At 36.8% G+C, this 24,046-nt stretch overlaps 2 protein-coding genes and 1 pseudogene across 3 annotated transcripts; all 3 read left to right on the top strand.

The window, feature by feature from the left end:
• The first annotated feature begins 324 nt into the window (after positions 1-324).
• LOC115969075 (spermidine hydroxycinnamoyl transferase-like) lies at positions 325-3,093 on the top strand. Of its 2 annotated transcripts, none has more exons than XM_031088639.1 (2): positions 325-511; positions 1,094-3,093. In XM_031088639.1, exon 2 carries the CDS (start codon positions 1,336-1,338, stop codon positions 2,716-2,718), a length of 1,383 nt encoding a protein of 460 aa, XP_030944499.1. In that variant the 5' UTR covers positions 325-511; positions 1,094-1,335; the 3' UTR covers positions 2,719-3,093. The 2 variants fall into 2 exon arrangements, with proteins under 2 accessions (XP_030944499.1, XP_030944500.1); XM_031088640.1 differs by having other exon boundaries at positions 1,070-3,093.
• A 5,155-nt stretch (positions 3,094-8,248) lies between these two features.
• Positions 8,249-15,871, top strand: LOC115966331 (annotated as a pseudogene).
• A 2,012-nt stretch (positions 15,872-17,883) lies between these two features.
• LOC115967265 (organic cation/carnitine transporter 7-like) lies at positions 17,884-22,865 on the top strand. Its single transcript, XM_031086341.1, has 6 exons — positions 17,884-18,012; positions 18,322-18,590; positions 19,589-19,826; positions 21,378-21,891; positions 21,986-22,188; positions 22,574-22,865. Exons 2-6 carry the CDS (start codon positions 18,322-18,324, stop codon positions 22,829-22,831), a joined length of 1,482 nt encoding a protein of 493 aa, XP_030942201.1. The 5' UTR covers positions 17,884-18,012; the 3' UTR covers positions 22,832-22,865.
• Positions 22,866-24,046: the final 1,181 nt, after the last annotated feature.

Below are 24,046 nucleotides of genomic sequence, written 5' to 3'. Positions count from 1 at the left end.
TCTCTCTCTTTCTTTTTTTTTTTTTTTTTTTTTTTTTTTTTTTTTTTTTTTTCAGAAAAAGCCGCAACTGTTGACCAGTCTTTTGTGAACAGTGCATAAATGCACTGTTTCACGGAGTCTCACAAACTCCACTTTTTATCAACTTTTTCATTAAAATGGGTCTCACGGTACTATTTACACATTTAAAAATTATTTTACTATAGTGTTTTTCAATTTTCAATTTCAGCAAAATAAATATAATCCAAACTGACCCTCAATCCAAACCGCACCTATATGTACATATGCCACCCACATCATCATTTTATTGACGCTACCTAACGGTCATAGCTTAATTAAATCCTCAATGCTCAAACACAATAGTCCTTTCCAAAAAAAAAAAAAAAAATCACAATAGTTAGTTTCAGGCCACAAAATCAAATCTCATCTCCTCTAACTCTTCTCCCACCGACACATACGCTGCCGCAAACGTAGCTGCTGGAGCAAGAAGAACTCTGAGAATAATAAGATTCAGGTATATGTCTTCTCGCCACTTTTTATTTTTATTTTTATAATTTAAATAATTACTTCCTTATTTATCCTACTAGTTTAGAAAATTCAAAGAGAACTTATAGACTTGGTGGAGTAGTATTTTTAAGAAGCAAGTAGAATGAGGGTTGTAAATAATACAATGCATAAGGCTTAAAATGATCTTGTTTAATTTCAAAATAAACTTAAACTTGCTGAAATTTCAGATCAGTCAAAAGATATGCTTGCTACTAACAAAATTACAATTTTAACAAGCTAAATTAGTCATAAGATATGCTTTCTAGATGTTCCAGATCTGTTGGTGAGAATGTCAAACTAGGATTGATGATAAAAATAATAATAATAATAATAATAATAATAATAATAATAATAATCTCAGACTAGATTGATGACAGTAAGCATGACTAAAAGTTCACCATGAAGTTTGATATTTCTATTGCTTTGTTGTGTAGTTGTGCCCTTCGCTTTTTAATGACTTTTTAAGATTCAAATGGGTTTTTAAGTGTTTTTATTGTCTGGATTTTTCTGCTAATGTTTGCTGCAGCTTATTCTCAATTTTTTTTCTCAGATAAATGGTTTTGAATTCTTAAAAGGAAAACTGCACTACCATCTTGACTGAATTCTTGGGAGTATGTGGCCAGAGTTAGTGAACAATCTGTCATTGTATGCCGACATGGAAATCAAGCCTAAAAATCCTGTATTTTGGAGAACTGAATCATGAACAAGGCAGTTTTTATGGCAAGGTGAAGGGTTTCCAAAAGAAGTTTTTAAGCGAAGTTAGGGAATTATTGCCTTAATTTGTAGAACAAAATGATGAGCATCAGCATCAAGTCTAATTCCATAGTCATTCCAAGCGAGCCTACTCCAAGTGGCCTACTGCAGTTATCTGAGAGTGATCAAGTAGCGCAGTGGACTCATGCACCAGCCATACACATTTACAAATCCAACAACAACATCCCATTTTCATTTGAGAAGATGAAAAATGCATTAAGTCGTGCATTGGTTCACTTCTACCCCCTTGCTGGCCGGCTACGCTGGATAGAAGGCGGCCGGCTAGAACTTGATTGCAATGTAATGGGAGTGCAAATATCGGAAGCTTATGCTGACGCAAAATTGGATGAACTTGGTGATTTTGCACCAACTGGTGTAGTCGAAGATCTTGTCCCCAAGATTGATTATACTACTCCAATTGAGGAGTGGCCTTTGTTCCTGGCACAATTGACAAGATTTAGCTGTGGTGGCATTTGTGTTGGAACAGCCGTATCTCATACCATGGCTGATGGACTATCTGCAACTAACTTCATCAACTCATGGGCAAAGTTGGCTCGAGGATGCGATTTGGAGGACAATGAGATACCATTTCTTGATCGAACTGTGTTGAGATCAAGTAAACCGCTTATGAAGCTGCGCTTTGATCACATAACGTACACCACAAAGTCACCACTCATGATCGGGAGCTTGGATGCCAAGGAAGAGCAAAAGAAGGAAACTAGTGTGACCTTATTAAAACTTACTAGAGAGCAAGTTGAGGGACTAAGGAACAGAGCCAATAATGAAACCCCATATCAAGAAAATGGGGTGTCAACAATAAGGCCATATTCTAGATACGAGGCTATTTCTGGCCACATGTGGAGGTGTGCTTGTAAGGTACGTCGTGTAGCTGATCATGACAATCAACCTACAAGGGTTCGCATTTTAGTTGACATTCGCAACCGGTTAAATCCACCTCTCCCTCAACAATATTTTGGAAACGCAATTTGTGCTACAGTGACATCAACATGTCTCTACGGCGACCTCTTGTCCAAGCCACTGGGTTATTCTGCTGGAAAACTAAGGGAAGCCATTGAGACAGTGACAGATGAGTATATAATGTCTAATCTTGATTTTATAGCAAGTCAGAAACATGTTGGTGGTCTGAGGAACAGCTTTCACATTCGAGGACTCGGCACAGAAGCACCTTTCTTAGGGAATCCTAACCTTTCTCTTGGTAGCTGGATGAATCTACCAGTCTATGACACAGATTTTGGATGGGGAGAGCCTACATACGTGGGTCCAGGGTTGTTAAATATGGATGGTAAATCATTTATTTTGCCAAGTCCCCTTAATGATGGATCTCTCATCATAGCATTTCGTTTACAAACACAACATATGGATTCTTTCAAGAAATTCTTCTATGAGGATCTTGCTATATGAACCGAAATATCTCAGGACAACACAGGACCAGCTGTGGATGTGCAAAGTTGCATGAGTGCTTGGACTCAACAAAGGATAAAAGCTGATGAAGTGGAGTTGGATGTGCTGGACTAGTTCTTAGTTATTTCGCAAGGATTGGTAGCAGTTGATTAGTTGATAGGATTTGTCAATAATGCTCCCTATCTTTTAGGAAGAAATGGTAGCAGAAGATTTAACACTAGGTGTTAATCTATTGCTATTTTAAATTATTAGATATGAATGGTTCCTTTAATTTAAAAGTAGCTGGATGAGACACATCCTATTTTTGTAGTTCTGCTATTTATGTAAGTTGATGTGCAAAATAATGGCAAGCAAATTTAAACCAAAATTTCTCTCTTTTGGGGGCCAATTGATGATTCAAGATTTAGTTCTGCTATTTATGTAAGTTGATATACTTTGTCATTTGATATTTAAAAATATTTACTTATAGCGTTATACAAGCAAGAATAATGTTCGTATTTTGGAAGTCTTTAACTCTTAACACCTAGCCATATTCTATAGAATTTATTACAAACTAGTCTCAAACTTACGCGATGCGTGGAAATAGATAATTTTATTTTAGTTATGGTATAATATATAATTTGTTCTCTAAATTTTGAGGAAAATAATTTGTTCACCCAGAAACTCAAAACAATTTCTAAAATTATTTTTCATTTATCTATCTCAAAAAATATATCATAATTTTATTATTTGGACTTATTTTTCTAGTACAACTAAACTGTTTGAGTTTTAAATATATTATTCAAAAATTTCATTGTCTTAAAAAGAGATTATTATAATTATAATTTTTCTCATCATAGGAGTAGTTTCAAACTATCGATCGAATTTTGTTTACTAATATAGATGCATGAGATTGGAACTGCATATTTCTTAGACATTTCTAGGAGACTATACCACATTACAAATTTAATATTTAAAATAATATGTAGGAAAAAAGTAGACTTTATGTCTAAAATTGAACACTTCATCTATCGAAATGAAAGAAAATAATTTGTATAACAATATAAAGAGAACATGATCTAATTTTTTTTTTTTAATGCATACAGTTTTATTTATTAAGATTTAATTGTCTTTAATTGGATTTTCATATCGTATTTTTGTTGCTACGCTCCTGTTGAGCGTTCTCATTTGTTACATCATTGACCACATCATTATTCTTGTTATTATTTATTTTTTACTTTTAATTTTTTGACAATATTAAATATATAAATATATAAATATAATGGCTTTACAAATTCATATTAGGCAGTTTTAACTTTACATATTCATTTACTTTAATTTTGATATTGTGGGGGCTGTTCGATCAATAGGCCCATTAAGTTCAGGATTGTTGGGCCTGTGGCCCATCCGAGGATGCATATACGTCCGAGGAGGCCAAGTCAGGTCATAAGGTAATTATTGAAGGGGGTGGTAGTCAATATCACGAGGATAGAGTTCTATATCTGTCCGAGGACGCCATACTCCTCGGCAGTATGCGTCCGAGGACGATCAGGACGCGGTCTTGTTACAACCAGACCTCAGAACTAAGTCACCACTAAAGATAGAATAACCGACCAAGGATGAAAGAGATAAGGCAAACAAATATCTATAACTACAGCTGCCTCCACATTAATGACCTCTCAACTAACTCTCTGGCCGCATTAATGTGGAGGTGATACCTGAACAGTAAGGAAGCAGCCTTATAGCTGTCCATAGGAAGTTCCAGAAGGTGCTAGATGGGACAGAAAGAAATTCTCCGAACCCAACCTACACGTGTGCGGTGAGGATGGAACACAAAGGGGGGTATATAAACTGAAAGAAGTACATGCAAAAAAGGGGGGATCGGAACAGAAAAGAAAAGAAAGAAAAACACAGACAAAAGAAGAAGAGCAAAAAGAGAGAAAAAGAACTGTATCGATTATCAAAGAAAACGATCGTTGTGCCAACTCTAGACTTTCAATATACGTGAGAGTGAATCTTTTTATTATACAAAAGTTAACCTAGTTCTTTACACTCACGCTCTACAAATCATATTGTTTGGGCCTTTTTATGTGCGAACCCAACACTATTACGGGTCGTTACAAATCGTGTCCTTACAATTGGCGCCGTCTGTGGGAAGAGCTTGTGTTAGCTTAGAGGACTTCCGGTGCAACGTTTCTGATGGAGGAAGTGGGTCCACATCACCCCGCGGTGGGACTGCACCAGGAGAATGTCAACCTGCACCAGGCAGAGTCAAGGGGCTCTCAGCATGGTGGTTCTCGAAGGAGTCCCGAACGAAGAGAAGGCCATGAAGGGAGTGTACGTACAACTCATACAACCAGGAGCCACTTTCGGGGGAAGAGTCACGTCTCCCATACGAAGCATGATGGGAATCTGCAACGTGAGATTGCAGATTTGAAGAGAGAGTTGCGCCATGCACGACGGGAGCGTTCCCCACCTTGCTTCGAACCATCATTTGAGGAGTCGGATAGAACTAGTTATAGGCGGAGATCAAGAACTCCGCCAAGCGAGACTTTCTCCTATGAAGAGGAGCACCGCCATCGATGTAAGCGTAGAAGTCCAACTAGCAGGGGCCTGGGAAACGATGCCATGAACAAAGCCTTGAGTCAAATTTCCAAGTCGCCCTTTACGAGAAACATAGACGATGCTACTCATCCTCAGCGGTTCCATCAGCCTACGTTCTCTCTGTATGATGGCCATTCAAATCCGGTGGAACATGTAAGCTATTACAGCCAGAAGATGGCTATTTACTCCAAGAACGAGGCTTTGATGTGCAAAGTTTTTCCATCGAGCTTGGGTCTGATGGCGATGAGGTGGTTCAATGGCTTAAGGGCCAATTCTGTTGGATCTTTCAAAGCACTGACTCGGGCTTTGGTGCTCGCTTTATTACATGCAGCAGGACTCCTCGGCCTTTGGGATCCCTGCTGACTTTGTCTATGCGAGAGGGCAAGACTCTCAAGAATTACTCGGATAGGTACTGGGAAATGTTTAAAGAAATAGAGGGAAAGAACGATCCAGTAGCTCTAACCACTTTCAAAGCTGGTCTCCCAGCTAATCACGATTTGAGGAAATCCTTGACTGGTAAACCTGTCACCAGTGTGCGCCAACTGATGGACAGAATAGATAAGTACAGAAGGGTAGAAGAAGATCAACTTCAGGGGAAAGAAAAGGCCAAGGTGATCCCTCAAGAGAGGAGGGATTTCAGGTCAGACCGTTATAATAACAGCCGACCACGGAGGGATTTTGGTGGGCAGTCGGGTTCGGCGGACGCCCAGGTTGTTAATGCCGCATTCCGAGAGTCAGTTCAGCAGGTTTTGGAGAAGATAAAGAACGAGCCATTCTTCAAATGGCCGAACAAGATGACGGGAGAGCCTAGAAAAGGCAGCCTGAGTTTGTATTGTCATTATCATCAGGATCATGGGCACATGACGGACAACTGCAGGAATTTATGGGACCACTTGGAACAGTTGGTCCGTGAAGGGAAATTAAAGCAACTCTTGCATCACTCCAGTGGAAGGGCGAGCCAAGCAGGTTTTGAGGTGCATGGGTACGCTTCATCAAGGCTCCCCCTGGGTACAATTAACGTTATCTTTGCAGCCCCGGGAAGGATTGGATCTTGCCCCTCCAGAGTGTTGTCGGTGTCCCAATCCGCAGCCGAGGATCATTCTCAAGCATTGAAGAGAGCCAAGAGGTGTGTCCCCCTGATTTTGGGCTTTTCAGATGAGGATATGGTTGGGACCACACAGCCCCATGAGGATGCTTTGGTGGTAACGTTGAGGATTAGCGAGTACGATGTCAGAAGAGTGATGGTTGATCAGGGAAGCGCTGTGGATGTGATGTATCCAGACTTGTACAAGGGGCTAGGTTTGAAGCCAGAGGACTTAACACCTATAATTCTCCTCTAGTAAGTTTTGAGGGAAGGTTGGTCACTCCCAAGGGGCTAATCAGGCTGCCCGTGCAGTCAGGTACGGATGTGGTGGAGGTGGACTTTATTGTTGTAGATGTTTTTTCTCCATACACGGCTATTGTGGGCAGACCTTGGCTTCACACCCTTAAAGCGGTTTCGTCCACTCTACATCAGAAGGTGAAGTATCCATCCGGAGACCAAGTGTTGGAAATAGTAGGGAGTCAGGCGGCTGCTCGGCAGTGCCTAGTAGCGGCTATACAGCATCGGCCAGAAGCAGAAACCTCGGCTACGGCCGACAATGAGTTATAGCAATCAAAGTCCCCAGTATCAGGCTTAGACGTGCCAGCCAATGGGGTAGAGTGTGAAGATCTGGAGAAGGTAGTTATTGCTGATGATCCCGAAAAATTCTTCCAGGTTGGGGCCAAATTGCCTTTGTAAGAGAAAGCGAGTTTGCTGGAATTCCTCCGAGCCAATGTGGACGTTTTTGCATGGGACCCGTATGAAGCCCCAGGGGTGGACCCGAATTTCATTTGTCACCGACTCAACGTGAACCCTACCGTTATGCCCAGGAGACAACCTCCTTGGCGACCATCGAAGGAACATGTCGAGGCGGTTAGAAGCGAAGTTGCTAGGCTCAAACAGGCTGGGGCTATCAAGGAAGTTTTTTACCCTCAATGATTGGCCAATACGGTGGTAGTAAAAAAGAAGACTGGAAAATGGCGGGTGTGCATGGACTTCACGGATCTTAATAAGGCCTGCCCCAAGGATCCATTTCCTATGCCGAAGATCGACCAGTTGGTGGATGCGACCGTGGGTCACCCTAGGATGAGTTTCTTGGATGCCTTTCAAGGGTATCACCAAATACCGCTGGCCGCCGATAATCAGGAAAAGACTGCTTGTGTGACCCCAATTGGGAATTACCATTACAAGGTGACGCCCTTTAGCTTGAAAAACGCTGGATCTACCTACCAACGCATGATGACGAAAATGTTTGAACCGCAACTGGGTAGAAGTATTGAAGTTTATATCGATGATATGGTTGTGAAAAGTAAAGTGGTGTCCAAACACGTGGAAGACCTCACGAGTATCTTCGGGATACTGAGAAAACACAAGTTGCGCTTGAATGCTTCGAAGTGCTCCTTTGGTGTAGGTTCCGGGAAATTCTTGGGGTACATGGTGACCCATAGAGGAATTGAGGTGAATCCAGACCAGATTAGGGCCATTAACGATTTGCAAGCACCTCAGAATCCAAAAGAGGTGCAGAAACTGACTGGGATGACTGCTGCGTTGAATCGGTTCATCTCCAGGTCGGTTGAGAGGTGTCGTCCTTTTTTCCACCTATTACATAAGTGGCAAGGATTTGAATGGACCGCGGAATGTCCTGAAGCGTTCCAGCAGTTGAAAGAGTACTTGTCCAGGCCGCCTATCATGTCTAGCCCTGAGGTGGATGAGGTGTTGTATGCTTATTTGGCGGTAGCCCCTCATGCAGTTAGTTTTGTCTTGATACGAGAAGACAATGGCGTCCAAAGGCCAGTTTATTATGTAAGTAAATCCCTCCATGAAGCCGATTAGGGCACGATTCTGGGTGCTTTTGATATCAAATACATGCCTCACACCTCTGTAAAAGGTCAAGTCATTGCCGATCTGGTGGCTGAGTTCGCCGAGTGCCCAGAGGAAGTTAATATGAATCAAGATCACATGGATGAAAAATCGGTTGGCTTAATATCCGCACAAGGAGAGTCTTTTTGGAAAGTGTACGTGGATGGGGCCGCAAACCAACGGGGAGCAAGATTGGGATTGGTGTTGATATCCCCCGAGGAGGTCATCATCGAGAAGTCGTTAAGATTAGGATTCTCGGCTACTAACAATGAATCAGAATACGAAACTTTGATAATGGGAATGAGTATGGTCCATAAAATGGGTGGAAAGGCAGTGAAATTATTTTCAGACTCGAGGTTGGTAGTTAGCCAGGTGACAGGAGAGTTGGAGGCCCGAGATCCAAGGATGCAAGGGTATCTGGACCAAGTTAGGCGTATGCGTGCGAAGTTTGAGTCTTTCAACGTATTACATATTCCTCGAGGTGAAAATACCCACGCTGATTCCTTGGCGACCCTTGCCACCTCCTCAGTACAAAATTTTCCTCGGGTGATTATCGTTGAAGACCTGTGTACCCCCATCTCACCGGAAAAGGAGGTTTGCCAAGTCAATCAAACCAATCCGTCGGCAAGCTGGATGGATCCCATATTAAAATTCCTTGAAAGTGACGTATTGCCCGACGATAAGGTGGAAGCTGAGAAAATACGAAGGAAAGCTCCTCGGTACTGGTTATCCGAGGATAAAAAGTTATACAAACGGTCCTTCTCTGGGCCATACCTGCTCTGTGTGCCTCCTGAGACAGCAGAGTCGATACTGGAGGAATTGCATGAAAGATTGTTATTAGTTAATATTGGTGAGTAAAAAAATAAAATTTCAGTTGTATGTTCAAATTAGAACTAGTAACATCTTTCCACATAAATTTGTTATGAAAGTATTACGAAAAATGTTGTGGACATAACACTTCTCATTGAAAAATATAATTGTTGGTAAATTTTATATTATTTAATGAGTACAAATAAATTTATTTCTTACCTATTATGTAACAAGGGTATAATAGTCAATTTATATAAATTATATTTTCTATCCTCTCCTTTTTCTCTCTAACCAAACAAAAGAGTTTTCCACTTTCTCACTTTTCCATTCTCTCACTTTTCCACCCCTCCAACCAAATACACATGAGGGAAAACCAAATCTTTTCTATCCTCCCATTTTTCCATCCTCTCACTAATTTTCCGTCCTCCTACTTTTCCACTCCTCCAACCAAACAGACCCTTAGTCTTCAATTCTTGACAGAATGTATGATACAACTAGCCAAAATGGCCAACTACCATTGTTGGCCTAAAAATTTGGCGATCTACCACTATTTTGAAAATTTATGTATGTATCACTCTTTTAGAACTCAAGTTTGTGAAACTTGAGTTTGTTGTGTTATTTTTTATGAAACTCGAGATACATAAAAAATTGGTGGTTATTTTTCATGGAACTCGAGTTCCTAATTATTTCGCTAACAATGATAGATCATCAAATATTTCCGCCAAAGATGGTACTTGGCCATTTTGGGCTGATACAACTAGCCTATTTTCATATGCAGTTATGCACTATTTCACATATCAGTTCACTATTGATAAACATATGACCATATGCTATTTGGTGTACGTGGTGGTGACAAGCTCAAAGAAACCTTCATAAAAATTCCAGCTCTCAAAGGTATTTCATCATTACATGTTTAATGTCTATATTGGAATACTTTTTCAACCTTTTCTTTTTTGTAAAGTTTAATTTGAGACTAAGATTGATAGAAGGAGAAATATTTATGAATCATAGTTTTGTTATTAGGGAAGTATGAAGACGTGTCTGTTGGTCTTTGAAAATTATAATTGGTGATTACATAATTAAATGCACCATTTTCTAATAGCTCAAGCTTTTCTGACAATCAGTAATTTATCAACAATCTCAAGAGGAATTCTATAAACTAAACATAGTAGGGCAAAACTTAGGTACAGTTCCCCTATTAAATTCAAACTCATGGCTATATTGAATTTAATTGTCATTAGGAAAGATAATACTGTTTATGTTGCATTAGCCAACAGCTTGTCTCCCCAACAAAGACTCCACTAAGGCTTCCCGATCCGTGGAATTTTCATACAAGACCGGGAAAGCCACTCTAAGAGATTTGTCCTCACACCAGCAATCATGCCAAAACTGAACTCGCTCCCCACTTCAACCTCAAACCTAATATGCTGACCAAACCTCTCACAATCCAAACTGACCTTTAGCAGCTTTCTTAGAATGGAAATGAAATGTTAAGAATTAATGAAACACAAGAAACTGAATCAGTGGAAGTAAGAAAGTTGCTTCATCTTAAATAGCAGCAACTTTTTTAGAGCCATCACTGAAAAATGTAAATAGACCGGGAACCTCCATTAAGACACCTCATTTTGACTTAGCATAATGCTATGAACTGCTTGTTTCTCTTCAACACTATCTATGGTGATGCTGAATTTGTTGCTTTTCCAAAGTTGGTGTTGGTTATGCACAATGAGCTGCTAAGCAGGACAGGATAGAGTGGAAGAAGAATTTAAACCCTCTAAATGTTCTATGCATTCTAATCATACCTCAATGTATATACACGAGATATGACAATCATGATTATTTTTTTTTTTTTTTTTGATTACCTAGATGGAAGACCGGAGCTTTGTGTACACAGTGGATGAAGCACTTGCTGCTGAAGCAGCAGAGCTTATGCTTATCTCTTTTGTAGGACCAGAAGTTAAGTCTAAGTGGGGACTTTCCTGAAGCGAAGAGAGCCTATTATCGACCTTTGTTTTTGCTGGCATGCTAGTTGGAGCATATTCATGGGGCCTTGTATCAGACAATTATGGAAGGAAGCAAGACAATCCCTTTCCATTTTTTTTATCTTGTCTCAATGCTAATTAAGGCATATACAATGTTATGAGTACGATATGTATGAATCAATTCATGACTTATCAAGAATATGAAAACTAATTATGCTAACAACAAATGATCTACTTTGATTAATTTAATTCTGGCAGTTGATCATACGTGCATAACCTCAAGAGAACTTTATTTTTTCCCCATGTGATGAACCATACTTTCAATGAATTTTGGGGATAAACTTGTCACATATTCCAACTATTTAAAATGGAAATCTATTCAAGCTAAATGTTAAAATTAGCTGCTTTGACTTTTTTTTTTTTTTTTTTTTTTTTTTTTATCAAAGCTTTGTTCTGGGAGAGTAATGACATTTAGTGTAGGTTTTACTGACTAGAGGTGTTTTAGAAAGGTTCCCTATGTTATCCAAAAAAAGAACTCTAGTGCTAGTATAAGAAAATTTTGGCACTTGGCATGCCAAACTTTATTCCTCAAAAAGACTTATTGTTAAATACTTTTGACATTTTGCTATCCTTGTGATGACTTTGCTCAACCTTCTGTTTATTTAACACTCCCTTCAATTTTTCTTTTCAGAAGGGGTTTTCTTGGCACAGCTATGCTTACTAGTGGAGCTGGGTTTTTAAGTACCTTCTCCCCAAACTACATATTATTTTTTATATTTCTTTTTTTGGTTGGTGTTGGCTTGGGTAGTGGGTCTGTATTTGCGTCCTGGTTTCTAGAGTTTGTTCCTGCTGACAATAGAGGCAAATGGATGGCGGTCTTCTCAACTTTCTGGACATTTGGAACAATTTTTGAGGCTTCACTTGCTTGGGTATGTTTTATTTCCTAACATGTCCAGTTATAATTCAAGTTAACTCTCACTTACTCCTATCTTTATATATTTTATTTCCTTCTCCGATATTGACTTTCTTCCTTTCTTGATTTTATCATAGTTTCTGTCTTCAATGCTGCATTGATAATATGAGGTTCCCCTCTTTGAGGATTTTTTTACTTCACTTGAAATCAGAACAATTGTTTAAATCAAAGAAATGAGAATTGAAGGAGTGATATTCTAAAAGTTGAGACTGAAGGAATGAACTCCTTTTGGGGTGGGGTTGGGTCATACATCTATAAGGCTTCATCTACTTTTCTCCTTTTAAAACTGAAGTAGCAAAAAGAGATTTGAGGGATGAGCTTTGGGGATCCCAAACTTCAGTATTCTAGATATATATACTTAATCAAAGACATAGACTTATGTATAATATGTTGTGATATAATTCTTGAACTTAAAAAAAAAAAAAAAAAAAGCTTTTTAATAAAATGACTTTCACTCATTACTATGAACTGGTTTAGTTGCAGGGACTTTTAAGGGGCCTAATCAGGCACCTCTTTGAACCAGAAAAGTTTCTGAAATTGCATAACTTTTATTCTCTGCAGCCACTAATAGTGGTATATATCACCTGCTTTTTTACTTCATTCATCTTTCTGTTCTATATATATATATATATATATATCAGCTGCCAAGGTCTAGTGTCCACTGTATCTCCATGTACCAAAGTTCCTCAAGGTCGTTGAAAATAAATCTTTACCGTAACTGCATAGAAGTCTGTTTGACTGAGAATATGCAATGCATGTTTTAAACGCAGTATTCTGTATAGCATGTTTGATATGATCTCCAAGTTCTTTTGTACTTCATACATTTTTTTCCTAGTAAATCTCCCTTATATATGCCAATGTTTAGATTATACTCTTCATACAGATAATCTCAAATGAAGAAAATATACTTCATTCTGTCAGAAGTTTGTGAAGGAAATGAGAAACAAGATTCATTCATCATTGGGATGATCTTCTTGAATCACACAGGGATAAGATGCACGTACACTTGTACCTTAAGCAGAATCCACATCCTTTTGTCTTGGATATAATCAATTAAATTTGAGATAGGCTTCATGACTATTAGGGGGAGATTGAAAACACAAAGAAGGGAAAGCGTTTTGCTTTTGTTCTGATGATGTGGCAAGCACACTTGGAATGGGTTGATATTGTTTCTCATTCGCATTGAATTGATTTAATTAACTGAATGTATTTTTCTTTTTTCATTTACAAAATTTGTGATGAGCCATTCTTAAGAAGTTAAGCAGATGGGATATATCCCATAAGCCAATAAGTAGATGTCAGAATAATTGTTAAGTGATTAAATTCACTATTTTCCTATTAGCTTAAGCTTCTGGAACAGATGGTAGTTAATCATGACATTAGGTTTAGTGCTGGTAGTCTTGACTTCAAACCATGCCTCCTCACTACCTCCCAATCAAAATTAAAAATTCCATGTGGGCCCCACTACTTGAGGGCATATGAGCTTACACGTGAGGAGAGTGTTAGAATTATTGTTAACTGATTAAATTTATCATTTCCCATCAGCTTAAACTTTTGGGACAAATGGTAGTTTATAAATTGATACACAAAGTATTGCAATTATTGAAAAGAACAGTTTCTCCAATAAATTGAAGGAAACTAAATGACTTCTCTAATTGATTATTTGATTGTCATGTGGAAAAAAACTCAGTTGATATAAGCTTCACTTCTTCTTTTGATTGTTAGAACTCTTATTGTGTGGTCTTGAGACAATTTAGGATTAACATACCGGTGACAAGGATATAAAGACACCAGGAATATATGCAGCTTAATTATTATGTCATTTTATTGTAGATAGTCATGTCAACATTAAATTGGAGGTGGCTGCTGGCATATTCTCTTCTTTACCAGCATTTGTTGTACTTGTCTTTTATAGTCTTGCACCAGAGTCTCCAAGGTATCTGTGTATGAAAGGTAATACTACTGATGCACTTCGTATTCTGGAGAAAATGGCTCAACTCAATCAATGAAAGCTGCCTTCTGGCCTTCTTGTTTCTACTAAAACAGACAGAAAAGATGAAGAATTTGCTCCAACAGAAGAAGTTCTTTTACTCTCATCAACTAAAAAGAATACTGAGGTAGTAAAAAATTTCCTGTCAACAGTGTATGATTTTCTCACCAAACTTAACTCGAACAACCCTTCTCCTATGGATGTTCTATTTTGGAAATGTATTCTCATATTATGGTATTATATTGCTGACGTCTGAGCTAAGTAGTGGGGAAAGCAAATGTGGCTCAACCAGGTTTCATCCAAAAAATCTCCAGGATGCTAGCCTCTACATAGATGTATTTATTACAAGTTTGGCAGGTGTCTGGTATCTAATTTCTTCTAGATAACTTCGAAATTTTATCAATAACTATTTCAGATTTTTCTAATCTAATTATTGATGAGGTATAACACAATGTTATTTTCCAGAGCTTCCTGGACTTCTGTTATCACTTATCAGCAATAATTGTGGATAGAGTTGGCCGCAAGCTTTCCTTCATTATTATGCTCACCCTAGTTTGTATATTCCTTCTGCCACTGGTCTTCCATCAGTCTGCAGTTTTAACAACAGGATTATTGTTTGGAGCTCGCATGTGTTCCATGGGATCCATCACAGTTGCCTATATATATGGCCCAGAGGTATCTTCCATGATTCCTTTTGAAAGAGTTTTTGTTTTGGACTCGATTAATAGTCAAGATATTTAATGAAATTGACATGGAAAGATATATCTTAAACATAGGGAAATGAGACAAACACATCCAGATAGAAATTTCCAAGTCTTGCAAAATATTATTTTTTTTTTTTTTTTTTTTTTTCATCCTGCATTCATTATTGTAATCTGCTTCAACTGTGAGGGTTATCTACTTGTGAAGATGAGCAGCCAGCAGAACTGGAAATATCCCCAATAGTGTTTGCCACCTTCTCTTTTGTTGTATGTGGTTTGTTACAAGATCTAGTAAGGATAAAGGTGCAATCATCTTATGCATTGATTATAATAAAGTGGCATAGAGAGTGTTTTTTTTTTTTTTTTTTTTTTTTGCTTATTTGTAGAAAATGTTTCTTCAGTTGGGCTTTGAACTTGTCCAGTGTCTTAATCCTCTCTTCAGTACCATTTATGTGGTGTTTGCTATCCTTCGGGAATATGTTAGTTACATGGGGTTTGGAACACTAATAAAGTCAAAAGTGAACTATATATAGTTGACTGAAGAAGATCAATCTTTCAAAATTGTATTTTATTTATTTATATTCTCTGGTTTAGGAATCCTGTTGAGGGGGTTAATCTATGTTTCCAGTTCTGAGAAAGATCTGAAGCTGCACCTTCATGATCTGTTCTATCTCTATAAAGTATTAAAAGAGGACTATGCCATTACTTATGACGTTAATAGTTAAATTACTCAACTTTCTTCCCCCAGCATCTCTACAGTACTAATCATGTAGAAAGCTATTATTGAATTCATATTTACTAAATTATTAGTTTCCTTCTTTTTTTTTTTTTGGTTGAAGATATACCCAACTTCTATGAGGACAACTGGGACCGGAATTGCAAGTTCTACGGGAAGAATTGGTGGAATGATATGTCCCTTAGTAGCAGTTGGATTGGTGACTGGTTGCCATCAAACAAATGTCATTATTCTATTTGAGGTTGTCATAGTTCTCTCAGCCATCTGTGCTTTTCTCTTCCCAGTTGAAACCAAGGGACAGGAATTAAGTGACACCATAGGTGTATCAAAGTCAAAAGAAGTTCTTGTAGTTGGTGATTAAATTATACCCTTGCACCATTGTGACAAAGGAAAAGAAGAAGAATAAGAAGCTTCACATGGTTTTTCTTATTACTTAGTTGACTGCAAAAATCACTCCCCAAATAGTACTATTTGTTCAAAATGTATATGAAATTATCTTTATTTTGTTCAGAATGTATGTGTAATTATTGTTCTAATAAAATCAGCTGCTAAATGCACGGGTCATCTTGAGCTCCATGTTCATTGTCCCTTCAAATGTCTCAGGTTTCTCAAGTCTTTTAAGCTGCATTACATTACATGACATTCTTCAGAGCAGGAATTTTGAGAAACTGTGAGGGCAGGGCTCAAACATTTTAAATAAAGCTGTCACACAACTAAACTCAGTTGATATGATATATGGATTGCAAAATACAAATTCAAAAGTCTCTGACCTACAACTTTGTGTATGAATTGCAAATTCATCATAAGTTATGGTTTATTATAGGAAGATAAATTTGAAACTGTCTCCAATGTATTAAAGATAATGGATTTATGGTTTATTATGTATAATGATCCAAAACACCCAAACCAATTGTAGACTCATATACTTATAGAACAAGCATACTAAGCTTGGGTTAGTCTAGGTTTCTCTAGTATATTGAAAGCACTTAACAATCGCACAACATATTGATCAATCTTTGTCCTTTGAATTGTAAAACAATCAAAAAGTAAAGGAATATCCAAAGTGGCCTCGACCTGCGAGGGTGGCTGAAGGGGAGCTCCAGTCCTTCTGCTAAATAGTTGACTCAACACTTCTTGTGGATGACTCAGTTATCCTCTACTCATGTGGAGCAACAACAGTTGTCACAGCCGACCTCTATACACATGAGACCATTGGAATTTGGATTTTGCGCCCTTCCCCAAAAGAGGGAATTTCTTTTGATCAACAGAGACCCTGGCTCTGCGGACTTGCTAACAGCTTAAGATGTAGCCTTTTAAGGGCTTTCTTTGTGGACATAGGTCGTGAAGCCTGAACATCTTGCTTCCGTTTTCTCTAGAATCTCTACACCAACTTATATTCCCTTTGTTTTACAATGTTCAGCATGAACCATCCAACATCTGACCTACAAAATCATAGGGAAGCTTCAAGTCCGGAAGTAATTAGAAAAAATGCAATACTATTATTTTGGAGAAATTTTCATATGAGACGGGTGTATGAAAATTTATAGTTGAAACTTTTAAGACATGATTTACAGCATTATTAGCTTTTTTGTTTTTAGCTAATAAAAGTTGACACGTAATGTTTATTCAGTATTATGGAGGTAGCTACTGGGTGGTCAGCAAACCAAAATGTTTGATAATATAACTTGATAATATGGGTCAAGATAGATAAATTAGCACTTGTCCTTTAAGGCAAATTTGGTACAGAAAAGCTGTGTATGTTTAACGTGGACTTTCCCCTTTAGCCTAAAACATTCTGCTTCAAAAATGAGACCATGAGCCAAACCAAAACATGGGACCCTGTCTCTGGCACTTCATGGAATGGTGAAAGTGTCAGTTAGCTAATTGGGGAGGTTGTGGTTCTCGTTTTGTTCTCAAATCAGACTTACTTCCATGTTGTAGCTTGGTAAAAGGGACTTTGAATCTTGTAGTTTTGGTTCAGTCTGAATGTCATACAATCTTGAGTAGGGATGGCTATCATCAAATGAATTGTGGGCATCAAGTTGTAATTGGTGGAGCATAAAATGGGATATAAAAGTGGAACAGAAGATTTGTATTTGTATAAAAACAGTAAATAACACTTAAAAAAGAAAGAGAGCAGAATATTGCTATACATAACTTTTGCTGAAGGATAAAGAAATGGCTAAAAAGGTAATGACACAATGAGAGTAGTTAAATTTTAAACGATTGTAATCATAAACAATCAAATAATGAGAATGCGAAGGAGACCAAAATGATAGGACCAATAATTAGGACTACTAATTGTTTTATTATAAATAAATAAATAAAGAATAAACCCCCTAATCATTCAAATAATATAACATCTTTTTATTATGTCTAAGTTGTTTAACTTGCTTACAATATATGCAAAAAAAATAGTACAAACCTTTCTTGTGAGACTTGTATTCTTTCAATCAAACATACTACAACGCAGTACTCTCTGCTCTAGGTTCTGCCTTCAATCATTCCGAGAATATTCAGGCAATTTCTTATGGTTTGACCTATAAAACTGGCCTACTATCTCGGTCTTCTTGCAAAGGTAATTCACTATTGCATTCATGTTTTAATGTTTGTATGGAAATATGGAAAACGTTACCCTTCATCTAGAGAAAATGAGGAGATTTTCTGTAGTTGGGTGTTTCTGTTAGTCTGCTCAAAGTCAAACCATTTAACTTCCCAGTTTTTGTGTTGTGTCTGCTGACGGACTTGTGTTACTTGAGTTGCTGATTTCCAGCTTGTTTGAAATAATATTTCTTCTAAAGTGTTCTTTGCATTCTAAACACAACTCAATCTATATACAAAAAAATATAACAGTTGATATTAGTTTCTTCTATATATGATTCTCTAGATGGAAGACCAGAGCCTTGTGTTCACACTGGATGAAGCACTTGATGCTGTGGGGTTTGGGAACTTCCAGGCTCTTGTGCTTTCTTATGCAGGACTGGGTTGGTTTGCAGAAGCAATAGAGTTTATGCTTATCACTTTTGTAGGACCAGAAGTTGAGTCTGAGTGGGGACCTTCATCAGGCCAAGAGAGCCTCTTAACAACTGTTGTTTTTGCTGGCATGCTAGTTGGAGCATATATATGGGGCCTTATATCAGATACCTATGGAAGGAGGTAGTCCTTTCCCTTTTTTCAATCCTATGACTTGTCTTTGCCTGGTTAAAAACTAAAAAACTACATCTCCTCTTTTGATGAAAATTCATTAAGGCATATACGACATAATGATTAGGATATACATTAATAGCTTCATAACCTATCAACATGTCAACTTATTTCTGTTAAGGACACATGATCCAATTCAAGTCATTCACTTCTAGTAGTAGATCATATTTGCATAAGCTCAAGGGAAAAAATATTTTTTTCTCAAGTAATAAATGATACTTTTTGTTCAAATTATAGTTAAATGATTAGATATACCAATTTAGAACAATTTAAGATTTTGGAATCATCACTAATTTATTATGATATTAGAGCAAATGGTCCTAAGTTTAAACCCTGTCTACACTCTGCCTCCCATTAGATCCCACTTATTAAAGAGTGGTTTGGATCCATATGAATTATAATTAAATTCACCATTTTTTAAAAATTTTAACTTTTGGGACAATCCATAATTTATAATTTCAAAGAAATTTGGAGATACACTAGTGACGAATTCTAACCATTTAAAATAGAAGTCTCTTCATGTAACTTATAAAAATCGTTAATTAATTACCTGTTTTATTGGGGTCAGAGCTATGTTCTAGGAAAGCAATATGATGTGGTTTTTGCTAAGTTAACTTGTGAATTATGCTAAACTCTCATGCCAGTACTAGTATAAGGAAATTTTTGGCACTTGGCGTGCTATCCTTTTAATAAGAAACTCATGGATCTCTTTCATGGTTTGCAAAGTTCTACATCAACAAATTCTTGGTGAAGCTTGCTGGTCTAGAATCTACTTTACAAGTTAATCCTGGGCAAGCTATTCATCAAGTGCAAAGCCATTGTACTAGAGAACTAATCTGTAGATGTTGTTTCAAATATATATGGTTAAGGACTATTGCCATTTTGCTACCCTTATGATGGCATTGCTCAACCTTCTGTTTATCTGTTACTTCTTCACTTTCCCTTGTCAGGAAGGGTTTTCTTGGCATGGCTGTGTTAACTAGTGGAGCTGGGTTCTTAAGTGCCTTCTCCCCAAACTATATATCATTGTTGATTTTTCGTTTTTTGGTTGGCATTGGCCTGGGCGGAGGGCCTGTATTTAAATCCTGGTTTCTAGAGTTTGTTCCTGCTCAAAAAAGGGGCACCTGGATGGTTGTCCATTCAACTTTTTGGACATTTGGAACAATGTTTGAGGCTTCACTTGCATGGGTATGTTCCATATATTTCCTGATATCTCCAGCTATTATTCAAGTAACTATTCTAAGAACTGTGTTGTTTAAATTAGAGAAAGAAGATTTGAAGGAGTGATATTCTAATCTATATTATTCTATAGTGGAAGTGATGTTAACCAAGATAAATTATTGAACCTACAAGATACTGTAGTCAATTCAAGACTAATCTCCTTAACTTGGAAAGGAAATAGACTTTTTGGATTAATTTTTTTTGTTGATTCTCATTCATGCATACTGACATAAATAACCAATGATAAGATATCCTTATCCTCCCATCACAATCTAATCCTAAAAAATTGGAACCAACTCCCATTTAAATACAAATAGAAAATAAAACAAAGTTGAACATTGAAATAATATCATAATCTTCAATCGGATAACTGGATTTTACAGTCAAAGAGAAAATGTTTTCAGGTTGACTGGATTTTCAGTCCAACCAAACAAATGTGTAAAATGTTTTCTGTAAAACCTTTTCAATCGAGTCAAACACAGCCTAAACTTCAAACTTCATTAATTTGAATTGGTATGTTGCGGGTCATTACTGGAAGCCTTGCATTTAATTTTGCAAAGCTCAGGTTACACTACCTCATCAACCACATCATTTATCTTATTTTTTTCTTTTTTCTTTTTTAAAAAAAAAACAATGTTAGATATGAAGAAATATTATAAATATTAGTAACTTTATAAAAACAATCATTTAATTTTAACTCTTCCCATTTTTTCTTATGTAACCATTACTCTTTTTCCAACTCTTCTTCCCATTATTAATCCCCCACCATACTGTTACTTTTTCTCTAGTCCTTCCTCTCCATTTTTTTAGTTTTCTTCTACTCATTTTCTTTTCTATAAATTTTTTATTATTTTCTTTATACCTCTCTCTCTCTCTCTCTCTCTCTCTCTCTCTCTCTTTAGTCTATGTTTTGCCCATTAATTTATAATTTTTTTTTAAAATAGTGATCTCTCTCTTTCTCTCTCTCTCTCAATTCTTTTTTTTTTTTTTATTCTCTTCTTTCTTGTAGTGGATTTTGTTTTATTCTTTCTTGCTGCTTTGCTTTTGGTTGATGAGTTTTCGTATTTTTCACAGATCCACTTTGGATTGATATGTTTTAGACTTTTAGTACTTTATGTTTCTTAATTCTCCGTCACAGATCCCCACTCTCCCTCTTATAACTATGGCTAAGTGAAATTTGTCAATTGTTAAAATACATTGAAGTGAATATATTTCTTTTAAAACCAGTAGGAAGATAATCAAAATATTGCAAAGGTTGACAATGTTAGTTTCGCTGACTTGGAAGAGACTTAAAGACTTAAAGGCGACATGACTTATGTACTTAATCCTTTGATTGCCTTGGGGAAAACAGTTCAGTTGAAATAAACTTCAGATTCTTCTTTTTTGAGTGTTAAAATTCTGTCATGTGGTCTTGAGACAATTGGCCAAACACAGCCTAACATACTAGCGAGTAAAAGACCATAATACAAAGGGACGAAAACTATTTGCAACTTAATTATTATGTCATTTGTATTGCAGATAGTCATGACAAGATTGAATTGGAGGTGGCTATTGGCTTTCTCCTCTGTACCAGCATTTGCTTTGCTTTTCTTCTATACTCTTGTACCAGAGTCTCCAAGGTTTCTGTGTATGAAAGGTAATACCATTGATGCACATCACATTCTGGAAAAAATTGCTCGTCTCAACCAGACAGAGATGCCTTCTGGCATGCTTGTTTCCAATACAAAAGAGAGACATGATGAAGAGTTTGATCCAACAGAGGAAACTCATTTACTCTCCTCAACTAAAAAGAAGACTGAGGAATTGAAAAAAGGCCTCTCATTGTTTTTTATACTTTTCTCGTCAAGCTTAGCCCGAACAACCCTTCTCCTATGGTCGTTATATTTTGGAATTGATTTCTTATATTATGGTATTATATTTCTGACCACTGAGCTAAGTAGTGTGGAAAGCAAATGTGGCTCAACCATGTTCCATCTAGAAAATCTCCAGGATGATAGCCTTTACATAAATGCATTTATCACAAGTTTGGCAGGTAATCTATGTCTAGTGTCTACTTTCTTCTAAACTATTTCAGATTCCTTTTAAGTTCAATTACAGATGAGGTATAACTCAATTTTATTTTCCAGAGTTTCCAGGGCTTCTGTTATCGGCAATAATTGTAGATAGAGTAGGACGCAAGCTTTCAGTGATAATTATGTCCATCTTAGCTTTCATAATCCTTCTTCCACTGGTTTTCCATCAGTCTGCTATATTAACAATAGGGTTATTGTTTGGAGTTCGCATGTGCGCCATGGGAATCTTGACAGTCGCGCATATATATGCTCCTGAGGTATCTCCCATAATTTCTTTTGAAAAGAGTTTTTCTTTTGGACTTCAGCATTATTGCAGTTAATGAAGAGAATTTTAGCAGTTGAAACTCAGATTTTTTATTTATCTATCAGAGACTTTACCAGTTAAACTAACTAAAACTCCCGACAAACAAGTCCATAGTGAACTATGAAGATAAGTTTTTTTTTTTTTTTTTGAAATTGTATATTTTTATGAGTTAAAAATCCCGTTGAGTTTAATCTTCAAGGATTTTCATTCCTTAAGAAATTAATTAGTCATTTTTCTTTCCCATGCATCTCGACATTAACCTTTCTACAGATAATGTAGAAAACTATTGTTGAATTCATAGTGTTTGCAGCTAAATTATTAGTTTTTTTTTTTTTTAGTTATACCCAACTTCTGTGAGAACAACTGGGGCTGGAGTTGCAAACGCTATGGGAAGAATTGGTGGAATGATATGCCCCTTAGTAGCAGTTGGATTAGTAACTGATTGCCACCAAACAGCTGCCATTATTCTATTTGAGGCTGTCATAGTTCTTTCAGCCATCTCTGCTCTTCTGCTTCCATTTGAAACCAAGGGCCGGGAATTAAGTGACAACTTAGCCGTATCAAAGTCTACAGAAGTTCCAGAATTTGGTGATTAGTTTATACCCTCACACCTCTATAATGACAGCTATCATCCCCACAATACTTCTATTTGTTCAAAAAATAAAAATTAAGTTTTTATTTTGTTCATAATGAATGTGTATTACTTGATCATTATCCGAATAAAATCAGTTAAGCTGAAATGTTTCCGTTCTCCCTGCAAATGTCTCTTTTTTTCTTTTTCTTTTTTTTCTTTTGTAGATAACTCAAGAGAGTCCACAGATACCTATGCTCATCTGAATTCCAGATGAACCATATTTTTGTACGAAAACTGATTCCAATGGATATCCACATTTTCATAGCTTGGGTTGTAGGAAAACTAATTCCGATGAATATCCACATATCCATCGCTTGGGAAATTTTATAATCGTTTAAAAAAGTAGATATCATCCATCCAATTTAATACTATATTTTAACTAACAAAAATATAATTTCTAGTATAACACAAAATTTCCTCTAGCATCACTCTCAATCAATTTGGGTGTTTATAAACCTAAATCACGTAAAAGTGATACAGGGGTAATATACATTACATTGCAATAGGTCAAGCACTCACAGGGTTTCTACCCTAGCAGAAAGCCAATGAGCTCTTAACTCTAGCACATATTTCAGTGAACTTGGAGAAACTGATGGCAGAGTTCAAACTTTTTGAATAAATCTATCGTACAATTATCTAACACTAGCTATGTAGCTATGAGGCACTAGGAAGGAAAGGTCTAAATCAGGAAGCAATTATGAACAATAAACTGTTAAAGAGTTTTTTTTTTTTTTTTTTTTTTTTTTTTTTTTTTTTTTTTAAATGAATGATTTGTCAATATTTTGGAGGTGGCTGCCGCCTGCCGGCATGGCAACAAACCAACATACTTCTTCAAGAGAACCCGTTGTAGTTAAAAGAATGGATTACAAAAATCAATGACATAAGGGGCTGCTAAATATCTCGTATATAACTCGATATTACGCAAAAAATAAAGCCCAAAAACCAAAGGAGAATCTAGTAGCACAGAAAAGCTACTGCAAGAATGATACAGATATTGCAAATAAATCTCGATCTGCTTATCATTTCCATTACAACAAACGTGATTCTCAATTAACATTAATATAGCTTTGATTTATCACTAGGTTTAATTTTTATCACAAGGTTTAATTTTTATAGTGAAAACCGTTGTGTTTTTTTAGAAGTTGAAGAGTGTTTGTATAGATAATCACTGAGTTGG

This window comes from Quercus lobata, chromosome 11 (genome assembly GCF_001633185.2).
Source record: "Quercus lobata isolate SW786 chromosome 11, ValleyOak3.0 Primary Assembly, whole genome shotgun sequence".
In the NCBI taxonomy this organism is placed as follows: Eukaryota; Viridiplantae; Streptophyta; class Magnoliopsida; order Fagales; family Fagaceae; genus Quercus; species Quercus lobata.
Note: the sequence above shows the minus strand (reverse complement) of the source record. Positions and strands in the feature narration are given on the sequence as shown.

Excerpts from the sequence above, each read along its gene's own strand:
- LOC115969075 (XM_031088639.1), top strand. The coding sequence starts at position 1,336 with ATGATGAGCATCAGCATCAAGTCTAATTCCATAGTCATTCCAAGCGAG.
- LOC115967265 (XM_031086341.1), top strand. The coding sequence starts at position 18,322 with ATGGAAGACCAGAGCCTTGTGTTCACACTGGATGAAGCACTTGATGCT. Across the intron at positions 19,827-21,377 it reads TTGAGGCTTCACTTGCATGG|ATAGTCATGACAAGATTGAA; the intron begins GTATGTTCCATA and ends TTTGTATTGCAG. Across the intron at positions 21,892-21,985 it reads ATTTATCACAAGTTTGGCAG|AGTTTCCAGGGCTTCTGTTA; the intron begins GTAATCTATGTC and ends TTTATTTTCCAG.